Source organism: Exophiala xenobiotica (assembly GCF_000835505.1).
Source record: "Exophiala xenobiotica strain CBS 118157 unplaced genomic scaffold supercont1.7, whole genome shotgun sequence".
Classification (NCBI taxonomy): domain Eukaryota; kingdom Fungi; phylum Ascomycota; class Eurotiomycetes; order Chaetothyriales; family Herpotrichiellaceae; genus Exophiala; species Exophiala xenobiotica.
Window position 1 is genome coordinate 2,023,888 of NW_013562488.1, and position 16,956 is coordinate 2,040,843.

Genomic DNA, 16,956 nt, shown 5'->3' on the forward strand with positions numbered 1-16,956 from the left:
CCCAGAATGAAAGACGCTGGGCGGCGGCTTCTCATCATACGTAGCTTGTCGCCGCCTGAAGAAGTCCGTATCACGTGCCTTTACGCCGAATAAAGCGGCAGGGAGTTGATATGTATGACGTTTTTCGAAGGAGGGCGCCTCCAGCAAATCGCATTCTCCGTGACGCAAGTGACAATCTGGTGACCTCGACTTGTGTTCGGCAGGACATTGTCCCTCGTATTCGGGAGAAGCGAAAGTCTGCATCAGCACGGCACCATGGCAGAAAGGCGCGAAACAATCAATATCATGTTGTCCCGCATCCGTATGACATTGGGTCGCCGCCCAAATATGTTCATTCTTGACTCTCATATCTATCACCGAGTGTAGAAGCCAGCCGTGTATATAACATCTTCTCAGCGTGGATATTGGGTATCAAGTCAAATATCAATCATGCCGGAGCCGCAAAGGACTGCCAACTTCACCTTGAATTCCGTGCCACCGATCTATGTTCTGCCAAGCCATCTGCTATCAGAGGACCTCCATGAAACAGAAGACCTGATTTTCAGACTGGGCGGCTCTCTAACATACGACCCAAAGGAGGCAAGAGTATTCCTCGGCAAGGTAGGCCAGAAGAAACGTGCGGCTTTTGACCTAAGGGCGAAGGGAGTATGGACTGAAGAATCAGCACTACCAGAGGTCGAAGTTGAACAAGGGAGCAACGGCGAGGCTGAAGAAGAAGAAGGACCCCCCAAGAAGAGAGTCAAAACTGGATGGATTGAAGGAGACGTGAAAGCCGAGACAAGACAAGGACGAAAGAGTTCGACTTCCACTTCCAGCACGGCTTCCTCAGATCGGTCGACGAATTCTCCTCCGCCGCGAGTTTCCTGGCCAGATCTTTCCAACCATATCGTCGTGCTCAAACTCGCATGGCTGGAATCATGCATCGCCCAGGACCGTCTAGTACCCTACAAGCCATACATAGTCTACTCAGCCAAACTCATCTCCAAACCAGCCGGGGAATCTTCACCAAACGCACTGCCCAGCAAGACACCACACGTCAAGACCAATCCGGAACCGTCTTCCGCATCCTTGTCGCGCCGAAAGTCCAACACGGCAACCTCAATACTTGAACGCGCCAAAGCCGAAGCTGCCACCCTCCCATCCTCAACGGCCTCGCATCCAACGCGCCGCCGCCATGGCGAGCACGCTGGACAACATCCCTCACAGCCAAAACACCCACCCAAACTCCACCGCACCACAACCTCCGAGTTCGAGGACTTAGCCAACAACCCGCTTCCTCCTCTTCCGGACTGGGCCATGGGCCCTTACGCACATTACTCCTGCTGCCGGAGCACGCCCATGCACCCACCCAATGCCGCGTTCATCGCACAGCTGTCCAAGATCAAAGAAGCGCGCCTCCTCACGCTTGACGACATCGGAGTGCGCGCGTACTCGACATCTATCGCCAGCTTATCCGCATATGAGCACCACATCCGACACCCCGAAGAGATCACTCGACTGCCCGGGTGCGAAGCCAAGATCGCCATGCTCTGGAGCGAATGGTACCACTCCGCCGACACTGATGGCGAGCGCTATATCCAGACAGTGCGCGACCTCGACAGTGACCCCGACCTGCAATATCTCCGCCTGTTCTGGAATATATGGGGCGTGGGCCCCGAGACCGCACGGAAATTCTACTTCGAGCGCGGGTGGAAAGATCTCGACGATGTCGTGGAATTCGGATGGAGCACGTTATCCCGCGTGCAGCAAATCGGCGTCAAGTTTTACGACCAATTCGTGGCGAAAATACCCCGTGCTGAAGTCAAATCTATCTCCGATGTGATTCTACGTCATGCCCGACTCGTGCTGGGCGTCAAACCCTCGCAACATAATACGTCTGAGGATGTTGAATGTATCATTGTCGGTGGATACCGGCGCGGTAAGCTCGAGTGTGGCGATGTCGACGTCGTCTTGTCCCACAGGGACGAGAACAAGACCAAAGATCTTGTCGTCGACGTCGTGCGTAGTCTCGAAAGGGAGGGCTGGATAACGCACACACTCACGCTGAACACGACGACGAGTGATCGCGGGCAGGCGACGTTGCCCTACCATGGCAGCCACAGGGGCCATGGCTTCGACAGTCTCGACAAGGCACTCTGTGTGTGGCAGGATCCGCATTTCGACGCACCCGAAGGCGAGAACGTGAAGAACCCGAATATCCATAGGCGGGTGGATATCATCATTTCGTCCTGGCGCACGGTCGGATGCGCGGTGCTCGGATGGAGTGGTGGGACGACGTTCCAGAGAGACATCAGACAGTTCGTGGCGAAGACTAGGGGATTGAAGTTTGACAGCTCGGGTGTGAGAGATCGATCTAATGGATTGGTCCTGGATTTCGAAGCGGGCAGGCCGAAGACTAAAGAGGCCTTGGAGGCAATATTGAAGGGCAAGCCACCTGTTGCGAAGCCGGGAGACGAGTGGGACGATAAGGATACATGGCAGGACCGGGAGAGGAGGTTGATGGACGGTTTGGGATTTGGATATCGGCCGCCTGAGGAACGATGTACTGGGTGAGTTTGGTTGGATTGATTGGCTATCATAACCCTCGACAGATTATGGAGTATCACTGATTATAATGCTGGGGCTACTCATGCCATTGCAGCCGAGATTTGGAAAGAACGGCGGGGCTTTGGCCTGGCCAAAACAAGGGGCGAAGCTTCCCGGCATATTGGGAGTTATTTTGTTCTTTTTTTTTGCAGCAGTGGTGCTGACTTGGATATGGAACGATCGTGGCTGGATCGATGAACATGTCAACCTGGAAATCATGGGCCGGTGGCTATCTGGGACGGTCTTTGTTCATCTCGCAACAGCAGACTGTTTGGGTGATGCTTCCATGCTTTCTGCTGCATACCTTAGCATAGTGAACATTGGCAATATTCAGAGCTTTTGACCCAGTCGAATTTCTATAACATTTTACCCATAGCCATGATTCAGCTTAATCTACAAAACACTCAGCCCAGGATTGGACGCCGAGTGATCTCTGGCTCAGATCACCGCCTCCTCTTCCCGATGCTCGTATCAACGCTGCCCACCAAATACGCAACCACATACACGACCACAAACCCAGCGAAGATCATGAACGGCTTCCTCAGCGCCGAGAGTAGAGTGTACTCATACGTCACCAGGAGCGTTATATCTCTCGCCTCGTCTACGAGGTTGTTCCCCGAGAGCTTCAGCTCTGTACGGCCCACCGTATCCATGAACGTCTTATGCAGACTATACTCGGCATGTAGATTCGGCACGCCCGTGCCGCCGTGAGTCTGGTACTGCACATGGGTCGCACCTTCTGGTAGAATAACACGCAGGACGAAATGTTCGTACTGAATACCCTCGGGCATCTTCGGTCCTTCGAGCAATGGTACAGACAAGATGTACGTGTCCGCCGGAGTCTTCAGCTTCCGCAGGAAGGATGACAGCGCGTTGTTCCAACCAATTCTGAAACTGTACTTCCACCCACCGAACAACGGATATCGCGGCTTAAGTTCCAGACTCGCCTCACGGACGTTGTTCGGTCTGAAGCGTGATGTCGACACGTTGCCGATATCATCGGTGAAATAGGGGTCGACGCTGCCTGGCTTCAGGGGCACCTTGAGCTCTCTCAGTGCGGAAGTAGTCATTTGTCCGGCGTTGACGTAGAAGCTCTGTGTGCTCCATGCGACACGGGAGAAGTGGTTGGACAGCGTGGCACCGTCGTGACGGAGCCAGTAGCGCTCTTCGGCTGCAAGATTACCGCCCCAGTGGGAGACTTCCACATCTCGTTCCAGCAAGCTGCAGACGAGGAGGGGTTTGTTGAACTCGTAGCGCACGGTCACCGGGTAGACTGTTCCAGGAGGGATCTTAGCCGTGTCGTAAGGTCCGTAGGAGAACTGTGAGCCTTGTTTTTCTGGGTCGGTATTCGAAACTAGACCCTTGGTGGTGGTGTATTCGGGCACGTCCGATGAAGGAAATTTGACTTTCGTCTTTTGTTTGGCCGTCTTGTACACTGTGGGGACGTACGCGGAGAAGTCGTACGTGAGGTATTGCTTTTCTTCTTGTCGGATGGATGCAGGCAGAGGCTTGAGGACACCGAGGATGTGGTAGGATATGGATAGGGTGACGGTTCCTTTGGGAGGGACGGGCTCATCGAGATGGATGATGTAGTATTGTGTAGGTCTGCATCTGTCAGTCAAGCAGCTCCCAACAGGTAGACTGCGCTCATACTTTGAGGAAAGTCCTTGTGCGTCAAGCACTTCTGCTAGGGCAGCAATTGTGACTTCCAAAGCGCCCTTCTCAGCATGCTTCTTGTCCCGGGCGTCAAACCCTCCGATCCTCCCGATCAAGTCATATTCGAAGGGTACGTAATAGTCCGACTGCGGTGCCTTGTCTGTGTTGGTGATCAAAATGTTCGTGGTTTCTCGAACGTAGCCCTTCTCGAGGTTGATTGTCCGGACGAGGTTCGTGTTCTCGAATACTTGGGGAGGCCTGAAGTCTCCTGTCAAGACCTTCTGCGTGGATTGTGGTGTGGTGAGATTTGAAGTAGCGCTTGTGACCGCAATACACAGTCCTGCGACCGCGCTCACCACGGACGACAACCTCATTCTCGTGCTTTGAGGTCAGGATCAGATCAAAGCAGCATCGTCCTGGGTAATTGTTTCAATTAGGCCAGCGTGGAGAAGCAGTTGCGTTTCACTGCGGAGTTCAATGATCATGCACATCAGCGTCGTATGCTCCGCCAGACAGTGATACGGCAGAGTTGCCTATTCCGACAACTGCATCGAGAGAGTCACTGACAATCTCATATCATTGATTGGTCCGAAGCTTGCTACCATACGTCGAGCATTCGACTGCGGTTGCAATTCCAGAATCTCTCGACTGCGAATCCTCAACCTCAACACCAGCCAGCCCAGCATGGCTTCCAAACTTGGCCCCCAGCTAGTCCGCCAGGCCATACGGGTTGCCTCTAAAGCTCCTCATCCTCGAAGACAACCCTTCCATCCCAGACCATTCTCCAGCACACCCTCATCACGGAGTGAAGCACTCTTCGTGGTAAGTGCCAAAACCACACACCCTCCCCTCTCTTTCCAATACTAACAGCACACTCAGCACAGGGATACCCCCAATAACAACCCCTCCATCCCGTTCAAATTCAACGACACAAACCTACGCCTGATCGATGAGATCCTCAAACGCTACCCACCCCAGTACAAAAAGGCCGCCGTCATGCCATTGCTAGACCTAGGCCAGCGCCAACACGGCTGGACGTCTATTAGCGTGATGAACGAAGTTGCGCGCATCCTCGAGATGCCGCCCATGCGTGTCTACGAAGTAGCGACTTTCTATACCATGTACAACCGGGAGCCAGTGGGCAAATATTTCGTGCAAGTCTGCACGACAACGCCCTGCATGCTCGGCGGGTGTGGCAGCGACAAGATCATGAAGGCTTGCGAGGACTTCCTGGGTGTCCACTCGGGCCATACAACAGAGGACAAGCTCTTTACATTACTTGAGGTCGAGTGTCTAGGGGCCTGTGTCAATGCGCCCATGGTCCAGATTAATGACGACTACTATGAAGATTTGACTCCGGAGACCATGACAAATCTCCTGCAAGCGCTGAAGGACAGCACGACGATTAGTGGGTTTGATGTGAGCAAGGTGCCCCGGCCAGGCCCGCAGCAGTACGAGGGGAAGCAGAGAATGACTTGTGAGCCGAGGGCTGGCTTGACTTCATTGCAGGGCGAGCCGTATAAAGTCCAAGACCTGATGAGGACGGACGGCGAATTGTGAACGAGGAGGCCGAAAGTGTTTGCTATTTTGGCGGTTGTGCATAGCTAAATAAGAGAACGGCGGGCTATAAAGACAGCCTGCTGGTAGGCGCTCGTCAGCAACTTGATAGCCAGGACTGTACATATTCGTCACCAAAGGAGCGAGAAAGACTTGAGTGTCATTGAGTAAGTGCAAACATGTTGAAACAGCCATCAAAATCTGTTTTGACCAGCAACAAGGACTGGCTAAGATATGTTTCGTTATTTGCTGAACGCTGGCAAAATCCGACAATCATGATCATTTCACATTCGAATCCGACTTCATTAAGAGGTCGTCCAGCCCTTCCCTGTTTTCCAGCGCCTGAACCATGTTCCCCGTCCAGCCCATCGACTCGATTCCTGTGCTCTCGCTTTCTTGATCCACATCGTTTCCATCCAGGTACCAAAACCAAAGCTTGTCAAGAAAGGATGCAAATCAAATACTACTAGTCCAAATGCTCTGTCAATCTCGCATCCGAAGAACCGGCTCCACCACAAAGAAGAAAAATAATGATGATAGCAACCCGACGGCAACCCTTTCTCGTGGTATATGAACTGACACGTCGTCGTGATGGCGTCCGACTTGAACATTAAGCCACAAACCAGGGATCCCAGTCATAACCCGGAGGCGGTGGTGGCGGTGGTGGCCAGACTGACTTTCCCTTGTCCTTCTTCGGCTTCTTCGAGTGCCCGAAAACGAGTTCGTCAACGTCCATCACTTCCCCATCTTCCACAGTGACGATGTGTTCGTCGTCCGACCAGGGCTCAATACCTGGGTCGCCTCCGGAGCTTACGTCTCCCGATGCAGAAAATGGATCAGAAGTATCGACGGACGGTATACCGAATGAAGGTTCTGCCAGCTGCCAGTCCATGTTATCGGTGAAATGGTTCGAATATACCATCGTCCAGGTCATGTCGCCTTCGTATTCCTCGCCATTCGCGGGTTTTTCGACGTCACCTTGGTTCGGCTTGATCGCAATGAGCTCCAGAGGACATTGCCGGATGCGCTTGTCAACGACGTACTTCTCCACTCGTGCTTTCAGCCGCCCGGGGTCCACGCTGTCTTTGGCCACGAACCACTGTTGACGTCCGCCGTTGCTGAACCACCCGCTGAACGTGACCGATGCAAGCTTGAGATCCGTCTTCAAGTGCTTGATTAGCTTGACCCAGCATTCTCGACGGTCTTCGTTACCGAGTAAAGTGATGTTAGACAATTCCAATCGTTTTAAAGTCGAGGCGTGGATTTTCAGCAAATGAATCAAGTCTTCGTCGTGACATATACAGGCGTCAATCGCCAATGTTTCAAGCCGAGGGACCAGAGGTTTGGAGGTCCAGCTTGCCGTAGGGCTCTCCAGGAGTCCAAGCAGATCGGACACGTCGTCGTCTGAATATTGGCACCGCGTTACGCTGAAGTCGGTCAGTCGTAATTTGAGGTGTTTGAGCTTCTTTGCTGCTTTCAGGAGCGACTGGACTGCTTCAACATGATTTGCCGTTGTGATTAGCGTGTCGTTTCGGAAGGAGAGTTCCAACGACCGAAGGTTGTCTATGACAGATCGAAAAATGGCCATCTGTTGGTAGGCTGCGGGTGCCTTCATAGGGACGACTCCAAACATGGCACGGCCGTCGACGTTCTTGGTTTTGAACTTGTGGAGACGGGTTCCAGCGGAGAAAGAAGCGGTCAAGATACCCTTGGTATAAGATCTGCCTGAAGTGCCCGTCATATGGGAGAAGTTGACGACTTGAGGATCGATCTTGACAATGTTACACATTTTGTGATAAAAGAAGGGGACTTTGAGAGATGCCGGGTTGAATGTGGCATCGGTCCCGTCTTCATGCTCTCGTACCCGGAGCTCGCGCAGGTTTGGTAATATCCGCAAGGCTTTAGCCAGCATTGCAACTTCAATGGCCATGTCTTCGTAGGGTTGGAAGCGCCCCTGAGCTGCACGTTCCAGGGATCTTTCGCCTTGAACTTTGTCTTCGGAAGCCGTTGCTGACATGTCCGGTGGGATGCTCTTGATGTTGTGGAAGAAGTTGCCGAACCGGGCGTCGTAAGTCAGCTTCGTGACATAGCGGACGACCTTGGACCGTTTCAGTGCTTTCACAAAGCCCAGAATACATTGATCGTTAGGAACCAGGACCACTTTGCGCCACAGATAAGGAGTTGCCATCTGATCGAGGCTTTTGGAGGCTAGCCGCACATCTTTCAGCGTAGAACGGGGACATCTCTGAATGATGAGGAGAAGAATTTCATTTGGGAGATCTGGGCAGTGACTTATGCACCCGGACGGTGACATGGAGGTCATTATGAATAGTATGGTATCGGCGAGTGAGCATTAACGTCGATTTTCTAGGACGTGGGAGGCAATGTGATATGCGTAAGTTCACGAGAAACTGGATTGCCAATGCACAGCCTTCTTTGAGGGTTGGCTGCTAAGGCTGCCTTGCGCTCGAGACCGTTAGTGCGGTTGCCTAGTAAGTGGTGAGTCAAAGAGATCAATAAATGTTCGTTCCAGAAACAGACGAATCTGGTCAGACCCGGTCTCGGCTGACTGGGCGCATTTACAACTATCTGTGAAGATGTAAAGGAGCAGTGGCATTAAGTTGAGCAAGTCAAATCAGTCACAAGACGGCGCCCAGCATCAACCACGCCACGCTTTGCTGCGATTCGTCAGGCTCATATCCTACCAGCCACTGTCTAACACACAGGACATGGGTCGAGTATCAGTGAAAGAGGGGATCAAAGGCAAAAACATGTTGTCGACAAGGACGCCATGTGCAATTGGTGCTTCACCTGGCCCCAGAAGAAGACTCAGCGGCTTTTGAAAGAGTAACCAGGTCGCTTAGAAAGAAGGGAGCGATGACCATCACTCGTAGTGGAAATGTGCTTGTCAGACGTCTTCGACTTTGTTGCCTTGAGCGCCAAACCGAGCCTGCTATAAGATGGCTCTAGTCATGTCAGACAGCGCCACAGGTAAAGACGAGTGACGCATTGACCGACGACTAAGGGGGTTTCTATTCACGTAGTAATACTGGGCTTCTACTCAGTGTGAAGCGTAATGCAAATAGTAATAACTATATGCGACGGTACGTAATTCAGAACCCTCGGCCGGAGAATTGCTTTCTCTAGATAGCCAGATGCCAGGTGTCTTGCAAAAAGCAATGAGAGACCAAGATACCTAGCACGTGCTACACGTGCCTAGGTAATATCGACAACGAGCGGGCACCCGGTGGGGAAGGAATCGACCTCGGAATGATATCAAAGATCCGCCATGGCGAAAGAAGCAACTCAGCCGATCACTAAAAGGAATGCGGACTCGAGGCACGTGGGCTCCTACGCGTTTCCATTGGCTGGCATGTGGTAAATAGTACAGTACCCAGCGACGAGATGGAAGGAGCATTCAGTTGCCATGCCATGCAAAAAGCTTCTCATCATGCAGCTTCGGCGAGCTCCCTCGACAGACGAGGTGAGGGGCCTGTATCCCTATCATTGGTGCTGTCAACCTCTGTATCTTAATTTTTGACACAACTCTTTTTCCGACCGCAAGCTGCTGCATTTCTTATATTGCACAGCCGGTTGCTTTTGGTGTCCTTGGGTGTCAGAGCAGCAGACCCCTGCTTCCCGACCGATTACGCAGCTTCAGTATGAAGTCAGTGCCTTCGTCTGATCGTCTTAATTTTTGCTGAAACTTTCACAGGTTCGGTCAACAGCTTCGACAGTCTCTCATCAAAGACTATTACTGGCATTACATTGCCTACGATGACCTCAAAGACGCCCTCAAGAAGCCTTTCGTGAACGGCAAGAACGGGGAACGCCAACCCTGGACCGACGATGACGAGGCCGACTTCATCCGACAGCTAGAAGCAGAGCTGGACAAGGTGTACACCTTTCAGAAACTCAAGAGCCAGGAAATCGTCTCAAGAATAAAGTCCAGTGAAGCAGAAGTAAAACAGGTCCTGGAACGTCAGGAGCTTCAGCAAACCTCCGATCCCGAGTCCGACAGTGAGCTCGAGAGTGACTTTGAGCTGTTGGAGCAGGATCTCAGTGATATTATTGCTGACGTCCACGATCTGGCCAAATTCACCCAGTTGAACTATACCGGTTTCCAGAAGATTATCAAGAAGCATGACAAGCAGACCGAGTTCATCCTCCGACCATCCTTTGCTACCAGACTGAAAGCAAAGCCCTTCTTCGCAGACAACTACGATGCCTTCGTCGTCACCCTCTCCAAGCTCTACGATCTCGTCCGGACCAGGGGCCATCCTGCAAAGGGTGACAGCGCCGCAGGAGGTGCACAGCAGAACTTCGTGCGGCAGACCACAAAGTACTGGGTCCACCCAGACAACATCACAGAGCTCAAGCTCATCGTCCTCAAGCACCTCCCCGTTCTAGTCTTCAACCCGAACAAAGAATTTGAAGAGAAGGACTCTGCCATTTCGTCGATTTACTACGACAACCCGGAAACTTGGGAGTTGTACACCGGTCGTCTAAAGAAGACCGAAGGTGCGGAGGCTATCCGTCTGCGATGGTACGGAGGTATGGAGAATGAGACCATCTTCGTCGAACGGAAAACGCATCGTGAGGACTGGACTGGCGAGAAGTCTGTCAAGGCTCGATTTACCTTGAAGGAGAAGAATGTCAACGCATTCCTGGCTGGCAAGATGACCGTTGAGCAGGCCTTTGCGAAAATGAGAAAGGAAGGCAAGAAGAGCATCAAAGAGATCGAGGATCTGGAACAGCTTGCTCGCGAAATACAGTACCGAGTCGTAACCAGGAAACTGGTGCCCGTGTGCAGATCTTTCTATCACCGCACCGCCTTCCAGCTTCCCGGCGACGCTCGAGTGCGTATCTCCTTAGATACCGAATTGTCAATGATTCGGGAAGACAACCTGGACGGCAGGCAAAGAGCGGGCAAGAACTGGAGACGCATGGACATTGGCATCGATTGGCCGTTCCCACAGTTACCTCCGGAGGATATCGAGCGGTTCCCATACGCCGTGCTCGAAGTAAAGTTGCAGACACAGGCCGGACAGGAACCTCCTCAATGGGTTCGGGACCTGACAGCAAGCCACCTTGTCGAAGCAGTACCAAAGTTTTCGAAGTTTATCCACGGCTGTGCCACCATGTTTCCCACCAGAATTAATCTGCTACCATTCTGGTTCCCGCAGATGGACGTCGACATTCGAAAGCCCATCACGCATCGTTTCGGTATCGAACGACCGGCAAACACGGCTAGCTACTCCACTAGTGATGTTGACGATGACGAAGACTCAGATGCTGAGTATGGCCAGTTGACCGGAAAGACGACACCATATACGAACGGATCGACCGACAGTGACGACGAACAGCAGCGGCGGCTGAGAGCCGCTAGGCAAGCATTGGACGAACACAGCCGTGCCCAGGAACAGGATGACCGAGAAGACGTTAATGCTGCCCCCGGAAATTCCCTAGACGAGGAGGAGCGTCTCGCTGCCATGCCAGTAGGAGAGGACGAATATATCTACGACTCGGAGATGGAGGATGACGAGAACGAAGTCGAAGAGGCTCGACGGAACAAGTCTTGGAAGTTCTATCCCCTCATGCTCAAGCACCATGCCCAAGTTGCAAGCGATACGATCGTCAAGCTCTTCAGGAAGGTTCCGACATCCACACCACTCCCACAAAATGGTGACATTGGCGGCGTCAACCCACTCGGTGGTCAGGTACAAGTCAAGCGGTTCAAAGCCCCGCCGGGCAAAAGAATCCATGTGCCGGTTCGAGTCGAGCCGAAAGTGTACTTTGCCACCGAGCGCACATTCTTGTCTTGGTTGGAGTTCAGCATCATCATCGGCTCGATCGCAGCTACGTTGCTCAACTTTGGGGATAGTGTTAGCCTCGCCTCTGCGTGGGGCTTCACCATCGTCGCGTGTGCCGCGCTGGTGTATAGTGTTGTGATATACTGGCTGAGAGTGCAAATGATCCGGAAACGCAGGGCTAGTATCTCAAGATACTATGACCGGTATGGTACGACGGCATTGTGCATTGGGTTACTCGCGGCGACGGCTCTCACGTTTGTGTTCAGGGTTAGGGAGAACGGGTGGTAAAACACGTTCAACTAAGGTCATTGGGTGCATGAATGAGACTGCTGATTTAATGTTTATTGGCTTTACAGATATGTCGAGCTGTTTCCGTGTAGCCAGCGCTCTGTCACGGAGGCATTGACCGAAAGGCAAAGTGCATTCATTGTATGGGTGCCAGTATAGTTATTAGAGGCGTGTACGGCGACAATAGTTAATGTTTATGCTAGGCTGGGCTGGATCATAAGGACCAGCTACCTGTATGTCCTGTCCAATTCCAATTTCATGCCTAGGTACCTTAATGTGACAATGCTTTAGGGGCCTCATCATTCTATGATTCGAGTAGAGTTGAATACCAACCATAGCCGTGCCTACGTTGTACTAAGTAGACGAACCCCTTGGTTCTGAAGATGAGTCTAATCCCAACCGTTTACTTGTCCGACGAATTTCCTTTTAGTACCGGGACTCGCTAGTCTCTTGTGACTGTCAAAATCAGACCAGAACAACCCTCCTCAGGGCACATGATTCGGCAAAAGCTGTCCGCTGATAACAATGGGCCAGACAACAAGGCCGCCCCGTCTGTCCATACACAGTAGCTCACTCACTCACATTGAGCCAAATCAATCGTCCTCAATGTCGTCATCCGAGATATACAGTTTCTCAACCGAGGCAGCGTCAACAGCAGACTGAGCGACGTACGAACCCGTGCTTCCGGCAAACGTGCTCGTGCTCACACCTAAGCCACCCCGCGTTAACCCTGACATAGCTGCATGGACACCTGCGGGAGTCCGGGCAAACACTCCAGCCCTTGCTGGGTTCTCACCGGCAGTCCTCTCGTTTTCGTCCTCAAATGCTTCGCTTCCAGTAGCGGCAGCGGACTGGGAAGCAGCTGGCCTGAACTTGGTTATACGTTCAAGGATGGAAGTGTCTCTCTTCCTCGCTCCGAATATCTGCGTCATGTGTGGCAGTATCTCAAGGGTCAGCGTGTCTTTGGCGTGCCGAAGTGGTCTTGGAAGGGCATTTTCGACGTCGTCTTCGTCCTGGCCATGAACAAAGTCAGTTCCCGGCTTGCATTTGGCTTCTGGAGAGGAAGCAGCGGCGAATGATCTCGTGCGCCAAGTTCCAACACCTCCGTCAATGCCTGGAGTGTTCGAGAGCGTATGGGAGCCCGCGGCGGCATCTAGCTTGCTCGTGCCCTCTCCATGCACAAACATCTCGATCAGACTATCGAGCTCTTCGGTGGGCTTCCACAGCCTCAAACTCGCAGGATAGAACATCTTGAATGTGTCGCTCTTCTTTGCTCCAGGTGGAGTTGCCCGGTTCACCGGATACGGCAGATTGAACAGCAATCCCCTTGTGGCTACCTGAAAGCTGATCTCATCTTGACGCAGGGTGTCTGAGGATCCAGCCTGTAGGCTTGCCTGTATGGTCGTAGCGTAGTGATTCGGGTTTGCTCGACGTGTGGGCCTGCTGTCCGGATTGAGAATATCACTTATGGACAGTATATCGGAGCAACCATCAAAGGATTCCTCAAAGGTGTCGCCGTTGCACGAAAGGATGTAGTTCTCGTGCAAGGTAGAGATGAAGGTCTGAATATCTGTGCCCGTCTCGTTCAACAGTGCTTCGATATCAACTTGAGACACTTTTGACGAATAAATGTGCATATGATGATCCGGAGGTTTAGGTGGTGGTTCTGCTCGGGTGTCCAGAACACGGGGATCTTCGCGCTTGTTGTACACAATCTTGCCTGCCGCGTGGAACATGTCGAGAGTGGTTTCGCGCTGGTTAACTAGCTGGAGAGAGTTCTTTTCCATCTCGGTCAACGGCACAGTGTCTCTTGACAACTTTTTAGCCTTAGCCGCGACTGTTCCAGACCATTCTGCGCCGTCGCCTCCTCTGAGACACAGAAACTCGAGCGAGTTGACAGCGCTCCTCACGTCGCCCATATCGGCAAGTCTCTGGATGACAGCAGGCCCCGGCATTCGGCGTCGACGTGAGTCTCTTGCCTCTTTCTTCATGACGAGATCTAGAGCCTTAGTCATGAAAGTAGGCGCTACTGGGTTGAAATCCATGACCGTCACGAATGGATGGTTCAGGATCTCAGGACCAAGAAGCCTGTGAGCTGTGAAACTGTCTGTCAATGCGGTAGAAGATGAGAGCAGAGTTTCCGAGATGATAAGGACTACCGGTGGAGGATTGTCGCTCGAGCTCTGCTGGCCACGCAAAGTGATTGTAGAAGTCGCTCGACTCCGTGCCAGATACTGCAAGATAACTGATCGGAAAGACTGAAGGACATTGGAGAGCCTCGTCATAATTGCCGGAAACTCTTCGATGACGAGCACGCGATGGGCTGAATCTGCTTTTGACGTATCTGAAGTCATCAAGTCCTGGTCGAAGGCAAGACTACCGAATTGACCACCGCGATTGAGAAACTCATCGAATTGTAAAGCGGTCGAATTGTTGGCACCAGCCTCCGACACAGTGGGATTATGCCAGGAAACCAATTGCAAGCCCATAGCCTGTGCAAGGAGTGACAGCGTTGTGGTCTTGCCGCTCCCAGCTGGTCCTTTCAAGACGAGTAATTTCTGGCTGTTACGCCTATCAACTTTGCCTTGCAGCCAGTTCTGTACATCTCCGACCTTCTTCTTGTGCACGACCAACTCTTCAAGATTGCTCGGACCATATCGATCAGCCCAGGGGCGATGTCCTTCGACGCTCACGCTATGTTCAGTGTCGCTTGGGAGGTTCCGATTGGAGAGCGTAGAACGTGGAAGTGTAGAACGCACGAATCGTTGACTGGAGGGCAAACCACCTCCATCGCTCGTGCTCTTGCCACCGGCAACAGCAGTGACGACAGGTTTCCGTTTGTCCAGGACAACGCTGGCTGTATCTGTCTTGAGTCCAAGTTCTTGCAATGTTTCATCCGACAACTCATCGTCTTCGATTGCATCTCCTAGCTCTCCATTTTGAATGTCCAGGTCTGGTGTCAAGCTTTTCTTCCTCCATCTTTCTTCGTCTGCAGCCTTGGTAAAGAAGTTGTGAAGGGATTTCGTCTTGTCTGGTTCATTCTTGGGCCTCGTATTCTTTCTGGCTTTCTCGGGAGACGATTTCGGCGATGGCTTTGGTGCGGGCTTTCGCACTACCGCTCTTCCCTTGGTCGACTTTACTGGCGAGACAGTCTGCGAGGTTCTGCCGTCAAGCGTAATTTCACGCTGCAGGCTGGACCTTCGTGCCTCCGAAGAAGGCCGGCCATTACCTTCGTCACTGTCATCTGAGAGCACAAAGGTGGACCGGCGCTGCCGTTTGGCAGGTCGTGGAGCCATTGGCAAGCATCCTGAAAGATGCGTATTCAAGAGAGGGAACCTGGTCAACCACTTCTGTCCTCGAAGTTTGCAGTTCAAGCTGGCAGCCGCAACTTCAATGATGTCGCAGAGACGATGATTAGCCAAATGCGGAAACACGTGAGCACGTGATCGTATACGATATTAAAGCTACTCACCTACCACTGAAGGGCAACACCACCAATGACCCCCTCAACACCACCCTTGTCCCTCTCGGACGAGGCCAGGCTACCTTGAATATGTCGAATGGATTGGTATATACACCTCCTGTCATATGACCATCGCTTTCCGGCGCCTCTCACCCTCGATTCAACATCCCGTCCCGCAGGTTGCCCCAGAACCCGAGATCGTACACATTCTCAACCTCTCTCAGACTGTGCACCCTCGCCCACCTCTCATCCGGGACTTCCTTGTACTCACCTCCTTCGTCCGCTCCAGCCCGTCCCCGACTCTCATCCACCTTCGGCTTGACAGTAGGTTGCCTCCCATCGTTCATCCTAACAAGCCACCACCTTGCCCTCGCTGCTCTCGGCCACATCACCTCCTCTTCCCTGGGTTCCACATCCGCGGGCAACCTGGGATACGTCTCCCTCAGCTCCTCTATCCTGGCCCTGTATACCACCCCATCCAGTATATCCTCTTTCCAATCACTCCACTTGGCACTCTCATTCGTCGTCATCCCTGCCCAAATTAGGTAGACATGATACACCAAGAATCCCACGGCCAGCGGGAAAGTCATCATCGCAAGCAACATGACACTGCCAATCTTCCACTCCACACTGACTGCCCATGCCCAGCAGTGCCAATAATCTCCCCAATTGAACCGTGTACTCCAGCGTTTCACGCTTACACTCCCCCGTGTCAGCGCCGCGGGGACGAATCGCTCTTGTAACCTCGCGTCAAGCAAAAGATAGCCCAGGCTGGCCCCATAAGCCAGCAGGACCGCCGTAGCCACAAGCAACAAATTGAACCACATATAGTTGTTGCGCCCGATACAATTGTTGATCCAAATACAATGGTGGTCCTGCTTCTGAATGCACGCCTTGCATATCGGGCAGTGCTTCGACCGCGCAGGCTTAGCAAAGTTACACGTACTGCAGAAATACCCCGGGTGAAACAGCGCAAAGTCATACGGGTATGCGAGCATGCATGACCTGTGGTTCTGCCGTGTGATGTTGGAAGACGTCGTCGCGCACAGGTAGAGAAACCACAGAGGTGCAACAACAAGGCACGGTGTCACCACCTTCTGCAACGGAGATAGTCGGTCCCATGCCGCTGGCACAAACAAACCCTCCCCAACGACTTGTAAGATGACGAAGAAGATCTAGGAAAAAATGAGCACGTGCCTCATTCCATATTGCCTGTCGTTGATACGTACCAGTACGACAGGATGTTTCTCGTTCATCAAGTAATTGCCCGTCCGAGACAGACTCCGCGATATACGACGTCCCGTAAGTCTCTCATCGACCGCGACGAAGCCATTTGGAATATGTCGCCAGAGCAGTTGATGCAGAAATGCGATGGGCGTGCGTCTGTATAAGAAGTAAGTCCATCGCCCATTGTACCCGAGATGTTGGGTTTCTGACCTGAATATCGGAAGACGTCCAAAAAGTGCCACAAACACTACGAATGAAATACTCAATACCACGAGCGCTATCGTCCGGATGAGGCCCATTGCGACGCTGGAAACATGAAGTATGCACGAAGAGAGAGTGTGTGCCTGCTTACGCTACGTCTTATGT

General features: G+C 52.5%; 7 protein-coding genes across 7 annotated transcripts; 3 read left to right on the forward strand and 4 right to left on the reverse strand.

Annotated features, from left to right (window-relative positions):
- Window positions 1-163: 163 nt before the first annotated feature.
- On the forward strand, window positions 164-2,920 carry PV05_11444 (uncharacterized protein). Its single transcript, XM_013454928.1, has one exon. It carries the CDS (start codon window positions 430-432, stop codon window positions 2,551-2,553), a length of 2,124 nt encoding a protein of 707 aa, XP_013310382.1. The 5' UTR covers window positions 164-429; the 3' UTR covers window positions 2,554-2,920.
- On the reverse strand, window positions 2,829-4,669 carry PV05_11445 (uncharacterized protein). Its single transcript, XM_013454929.1, has 2 exons — window positions 4,240-4,669; window positions 2,829-4,191 (listed from the first exon to the last, which is right to left on the reverse strand). The coding sequence occupies exons 1-2, from the start codon at window positions 4,614-4,616 to the stop codon at window positions 3,030-3,032; spliced, it is 1,539 nt and encodes a 512-aa protein (XP_013310383.1). The 5' UTR covers window positions 4,617-4,669; the 3' UTR covers window positions 2,829-3,029.
- A 182-nt stretch (window positions 4,670-4,851) lies between these two features.
- PV05_11446 (uncharacterized protein) lies at window positions 4,852-6,084 on the forward strand. The gene is made up of 2 exons (XM_013454930.1): window positions 4,852-5,064; window positions 5,122-6,084. The coding sequence occupies exons 1-2, from the start codon at window positions 4,927-4,929 to the stop codon at window positions 5,800-5,802; spliced, it is 819 nt and encodes a 272-aa protein (XP_013310384.1). The 5' UTR covers window positions 4,852-4,926; the 3' UTR covers window positions 5,803-6,084.
- Window positions 6,017-8,383, reverse strand: PV05_11447 (uncharacterized protein). Its single transcript, XM_013454931.1, has one exon. The coding sequence runs from the start codon at window positions 8,120-8,122 to the stop codon at window positions 6,410-6,412; it is 1,713 nt and encodes a 570-aa protein (XP_013310385.1). The 5' UTR covers window positions 8,123-8,383; the 3' UTR covers window positions 6,017-6,409.
- An 845-nt stretch (window positions 8,384-9,228) lies between these two features.
- PV05_11448 (uncharacterized protein) lies at window positions 9,229-12,160 on the forward strand. The gene is made up of 2 exons (XM_013454932.1): window positions 9,229-9,466; window positions 9,515-12,160. The coding sequence occupies exons 1-2, from the start codon at window positions 9,462-9,464 to the stop codon at window positions 11,898-11,900; spliced, it is 2,391 nt and encodes a 796-aa protein (XP_013310386.1). The 5' UTR covers window positions 9,229-9,461; the 3' UTR covers window positions 11,901-12,160.
- PV05_11449 (uncharacterized protein) lies at window positions 12,144-15,269 on the reverse strand. The gene has a single exon (XM_013454933.1). It carries the CDS (start codon window positions 15,194-15,196, stop codon window positions 12,494-12,496), a length of 2,703 nt encoding a protein of 900 aa, XP_013310387.1. The 5' UTR covers window positions 15,197-15,269; the 3' UTR covers window positions 12,144-12,493.
- An 84-nt stretch (window positions 15,270-15,353) lies between these two features.
- On the reverse strand, window positions 15,354-16,899 carry PV05_11450 (uncharacterized protein). The gene is made up of 3 exons (XM_013454934.1): window positions 16,801-16,899; window positions 16,593-16,746; window positions 15,354-16,538 (listed from the first exon to the last, which is right to left on the reverse strand). The coding sequence occupies exons 1-3, from the start codon at window positions 16,887-16,889 to the stop codon at window positions 15,513-15,515; spliced, it is 1,269 nt and encodes a 422-aa protein (XP_013310388.1). The 5' UTR covers window positions 16,890-16,899; the 3' UTR covers window positions 15,354-15,512.
- Between the last annotated feature and the right edge of the window lie 57 nt (window positions 16,900-16,956).

Excerpts from the sequence above, each read along its gene's own strand:
- PV05_11444 (XM_013454928.1), top strand. The coding sequence starts at position 430 with ATGCCGGAGCCGCAAAGGACTGCCAACTTCACCTTGAATTCCGTGCCA.
- PV05_11445 (XM_013454929.1), bottom strand. The coding sequence starts at position 4,616 with ATGAGGTTGTCGTCCGTGGTGAGCGCGGTCGCAGGACTGTGTATTGCG. Across the intron at positions 4,192-4,239 it reads GCACAAGGACTTTCCTCAAA|ACCTACACAATACTACATCA; the intron begins GTATGAGCGCAG and ends TGACAGATGCAG.
- PV05_11446 (XM_013454930.1), top strand. The coding sequence starts at position 4,927 with ATGGCTTCCAAACTTGGCCCCCAGCTAGTCCGCCAGGCCATACGGGTT. Across the intron at positions 5,065-5,121 it reads GGAGTGAAGCACTCTTCGTG|CACAGGGATACCCCCAATAA; the intron begins GTAAGTGCCAAA and ends CAGCACACTCAG.
- PV05_11447 (XM_013454931.1), bottom strand. The coding sequence starts at position 8,122 with ATGACCTCCATGTCACCGTCCGGGTGCATAAGTCACTGCCCAGATCTC.
- PV05_11449 (XM_013454933.1), bottom strand. The coding sequence starts at position 15,196 with ATGGCTCCACGACCTGCCAAACGGCAGCGCCGGTCCACCTTTGTGCTC.
- PV05_11450 (XM_013454934.1), bottom strand. The coding sequence starts at position 16,889 with ATGGGCCTCATCCGGACGATAGCGCTCGTGGTATTGAGTATTTCATTC. Across the intron at positions 16,747-16,800 it reads GGACGTCTTCCGATATTCAG|ACGCACGCCCATCGCATTTC; the intron begins GTCAGAAACCCA and ends CTTCTTATACAG. Across the intron at positions 16,539-16,592 it reads AGAAACATCCTGTCGTACTG|ATCTTCTTCGTCATCTTACA; the intron begins GTACGTATCAAC and ends ATTTTTTCCTAG.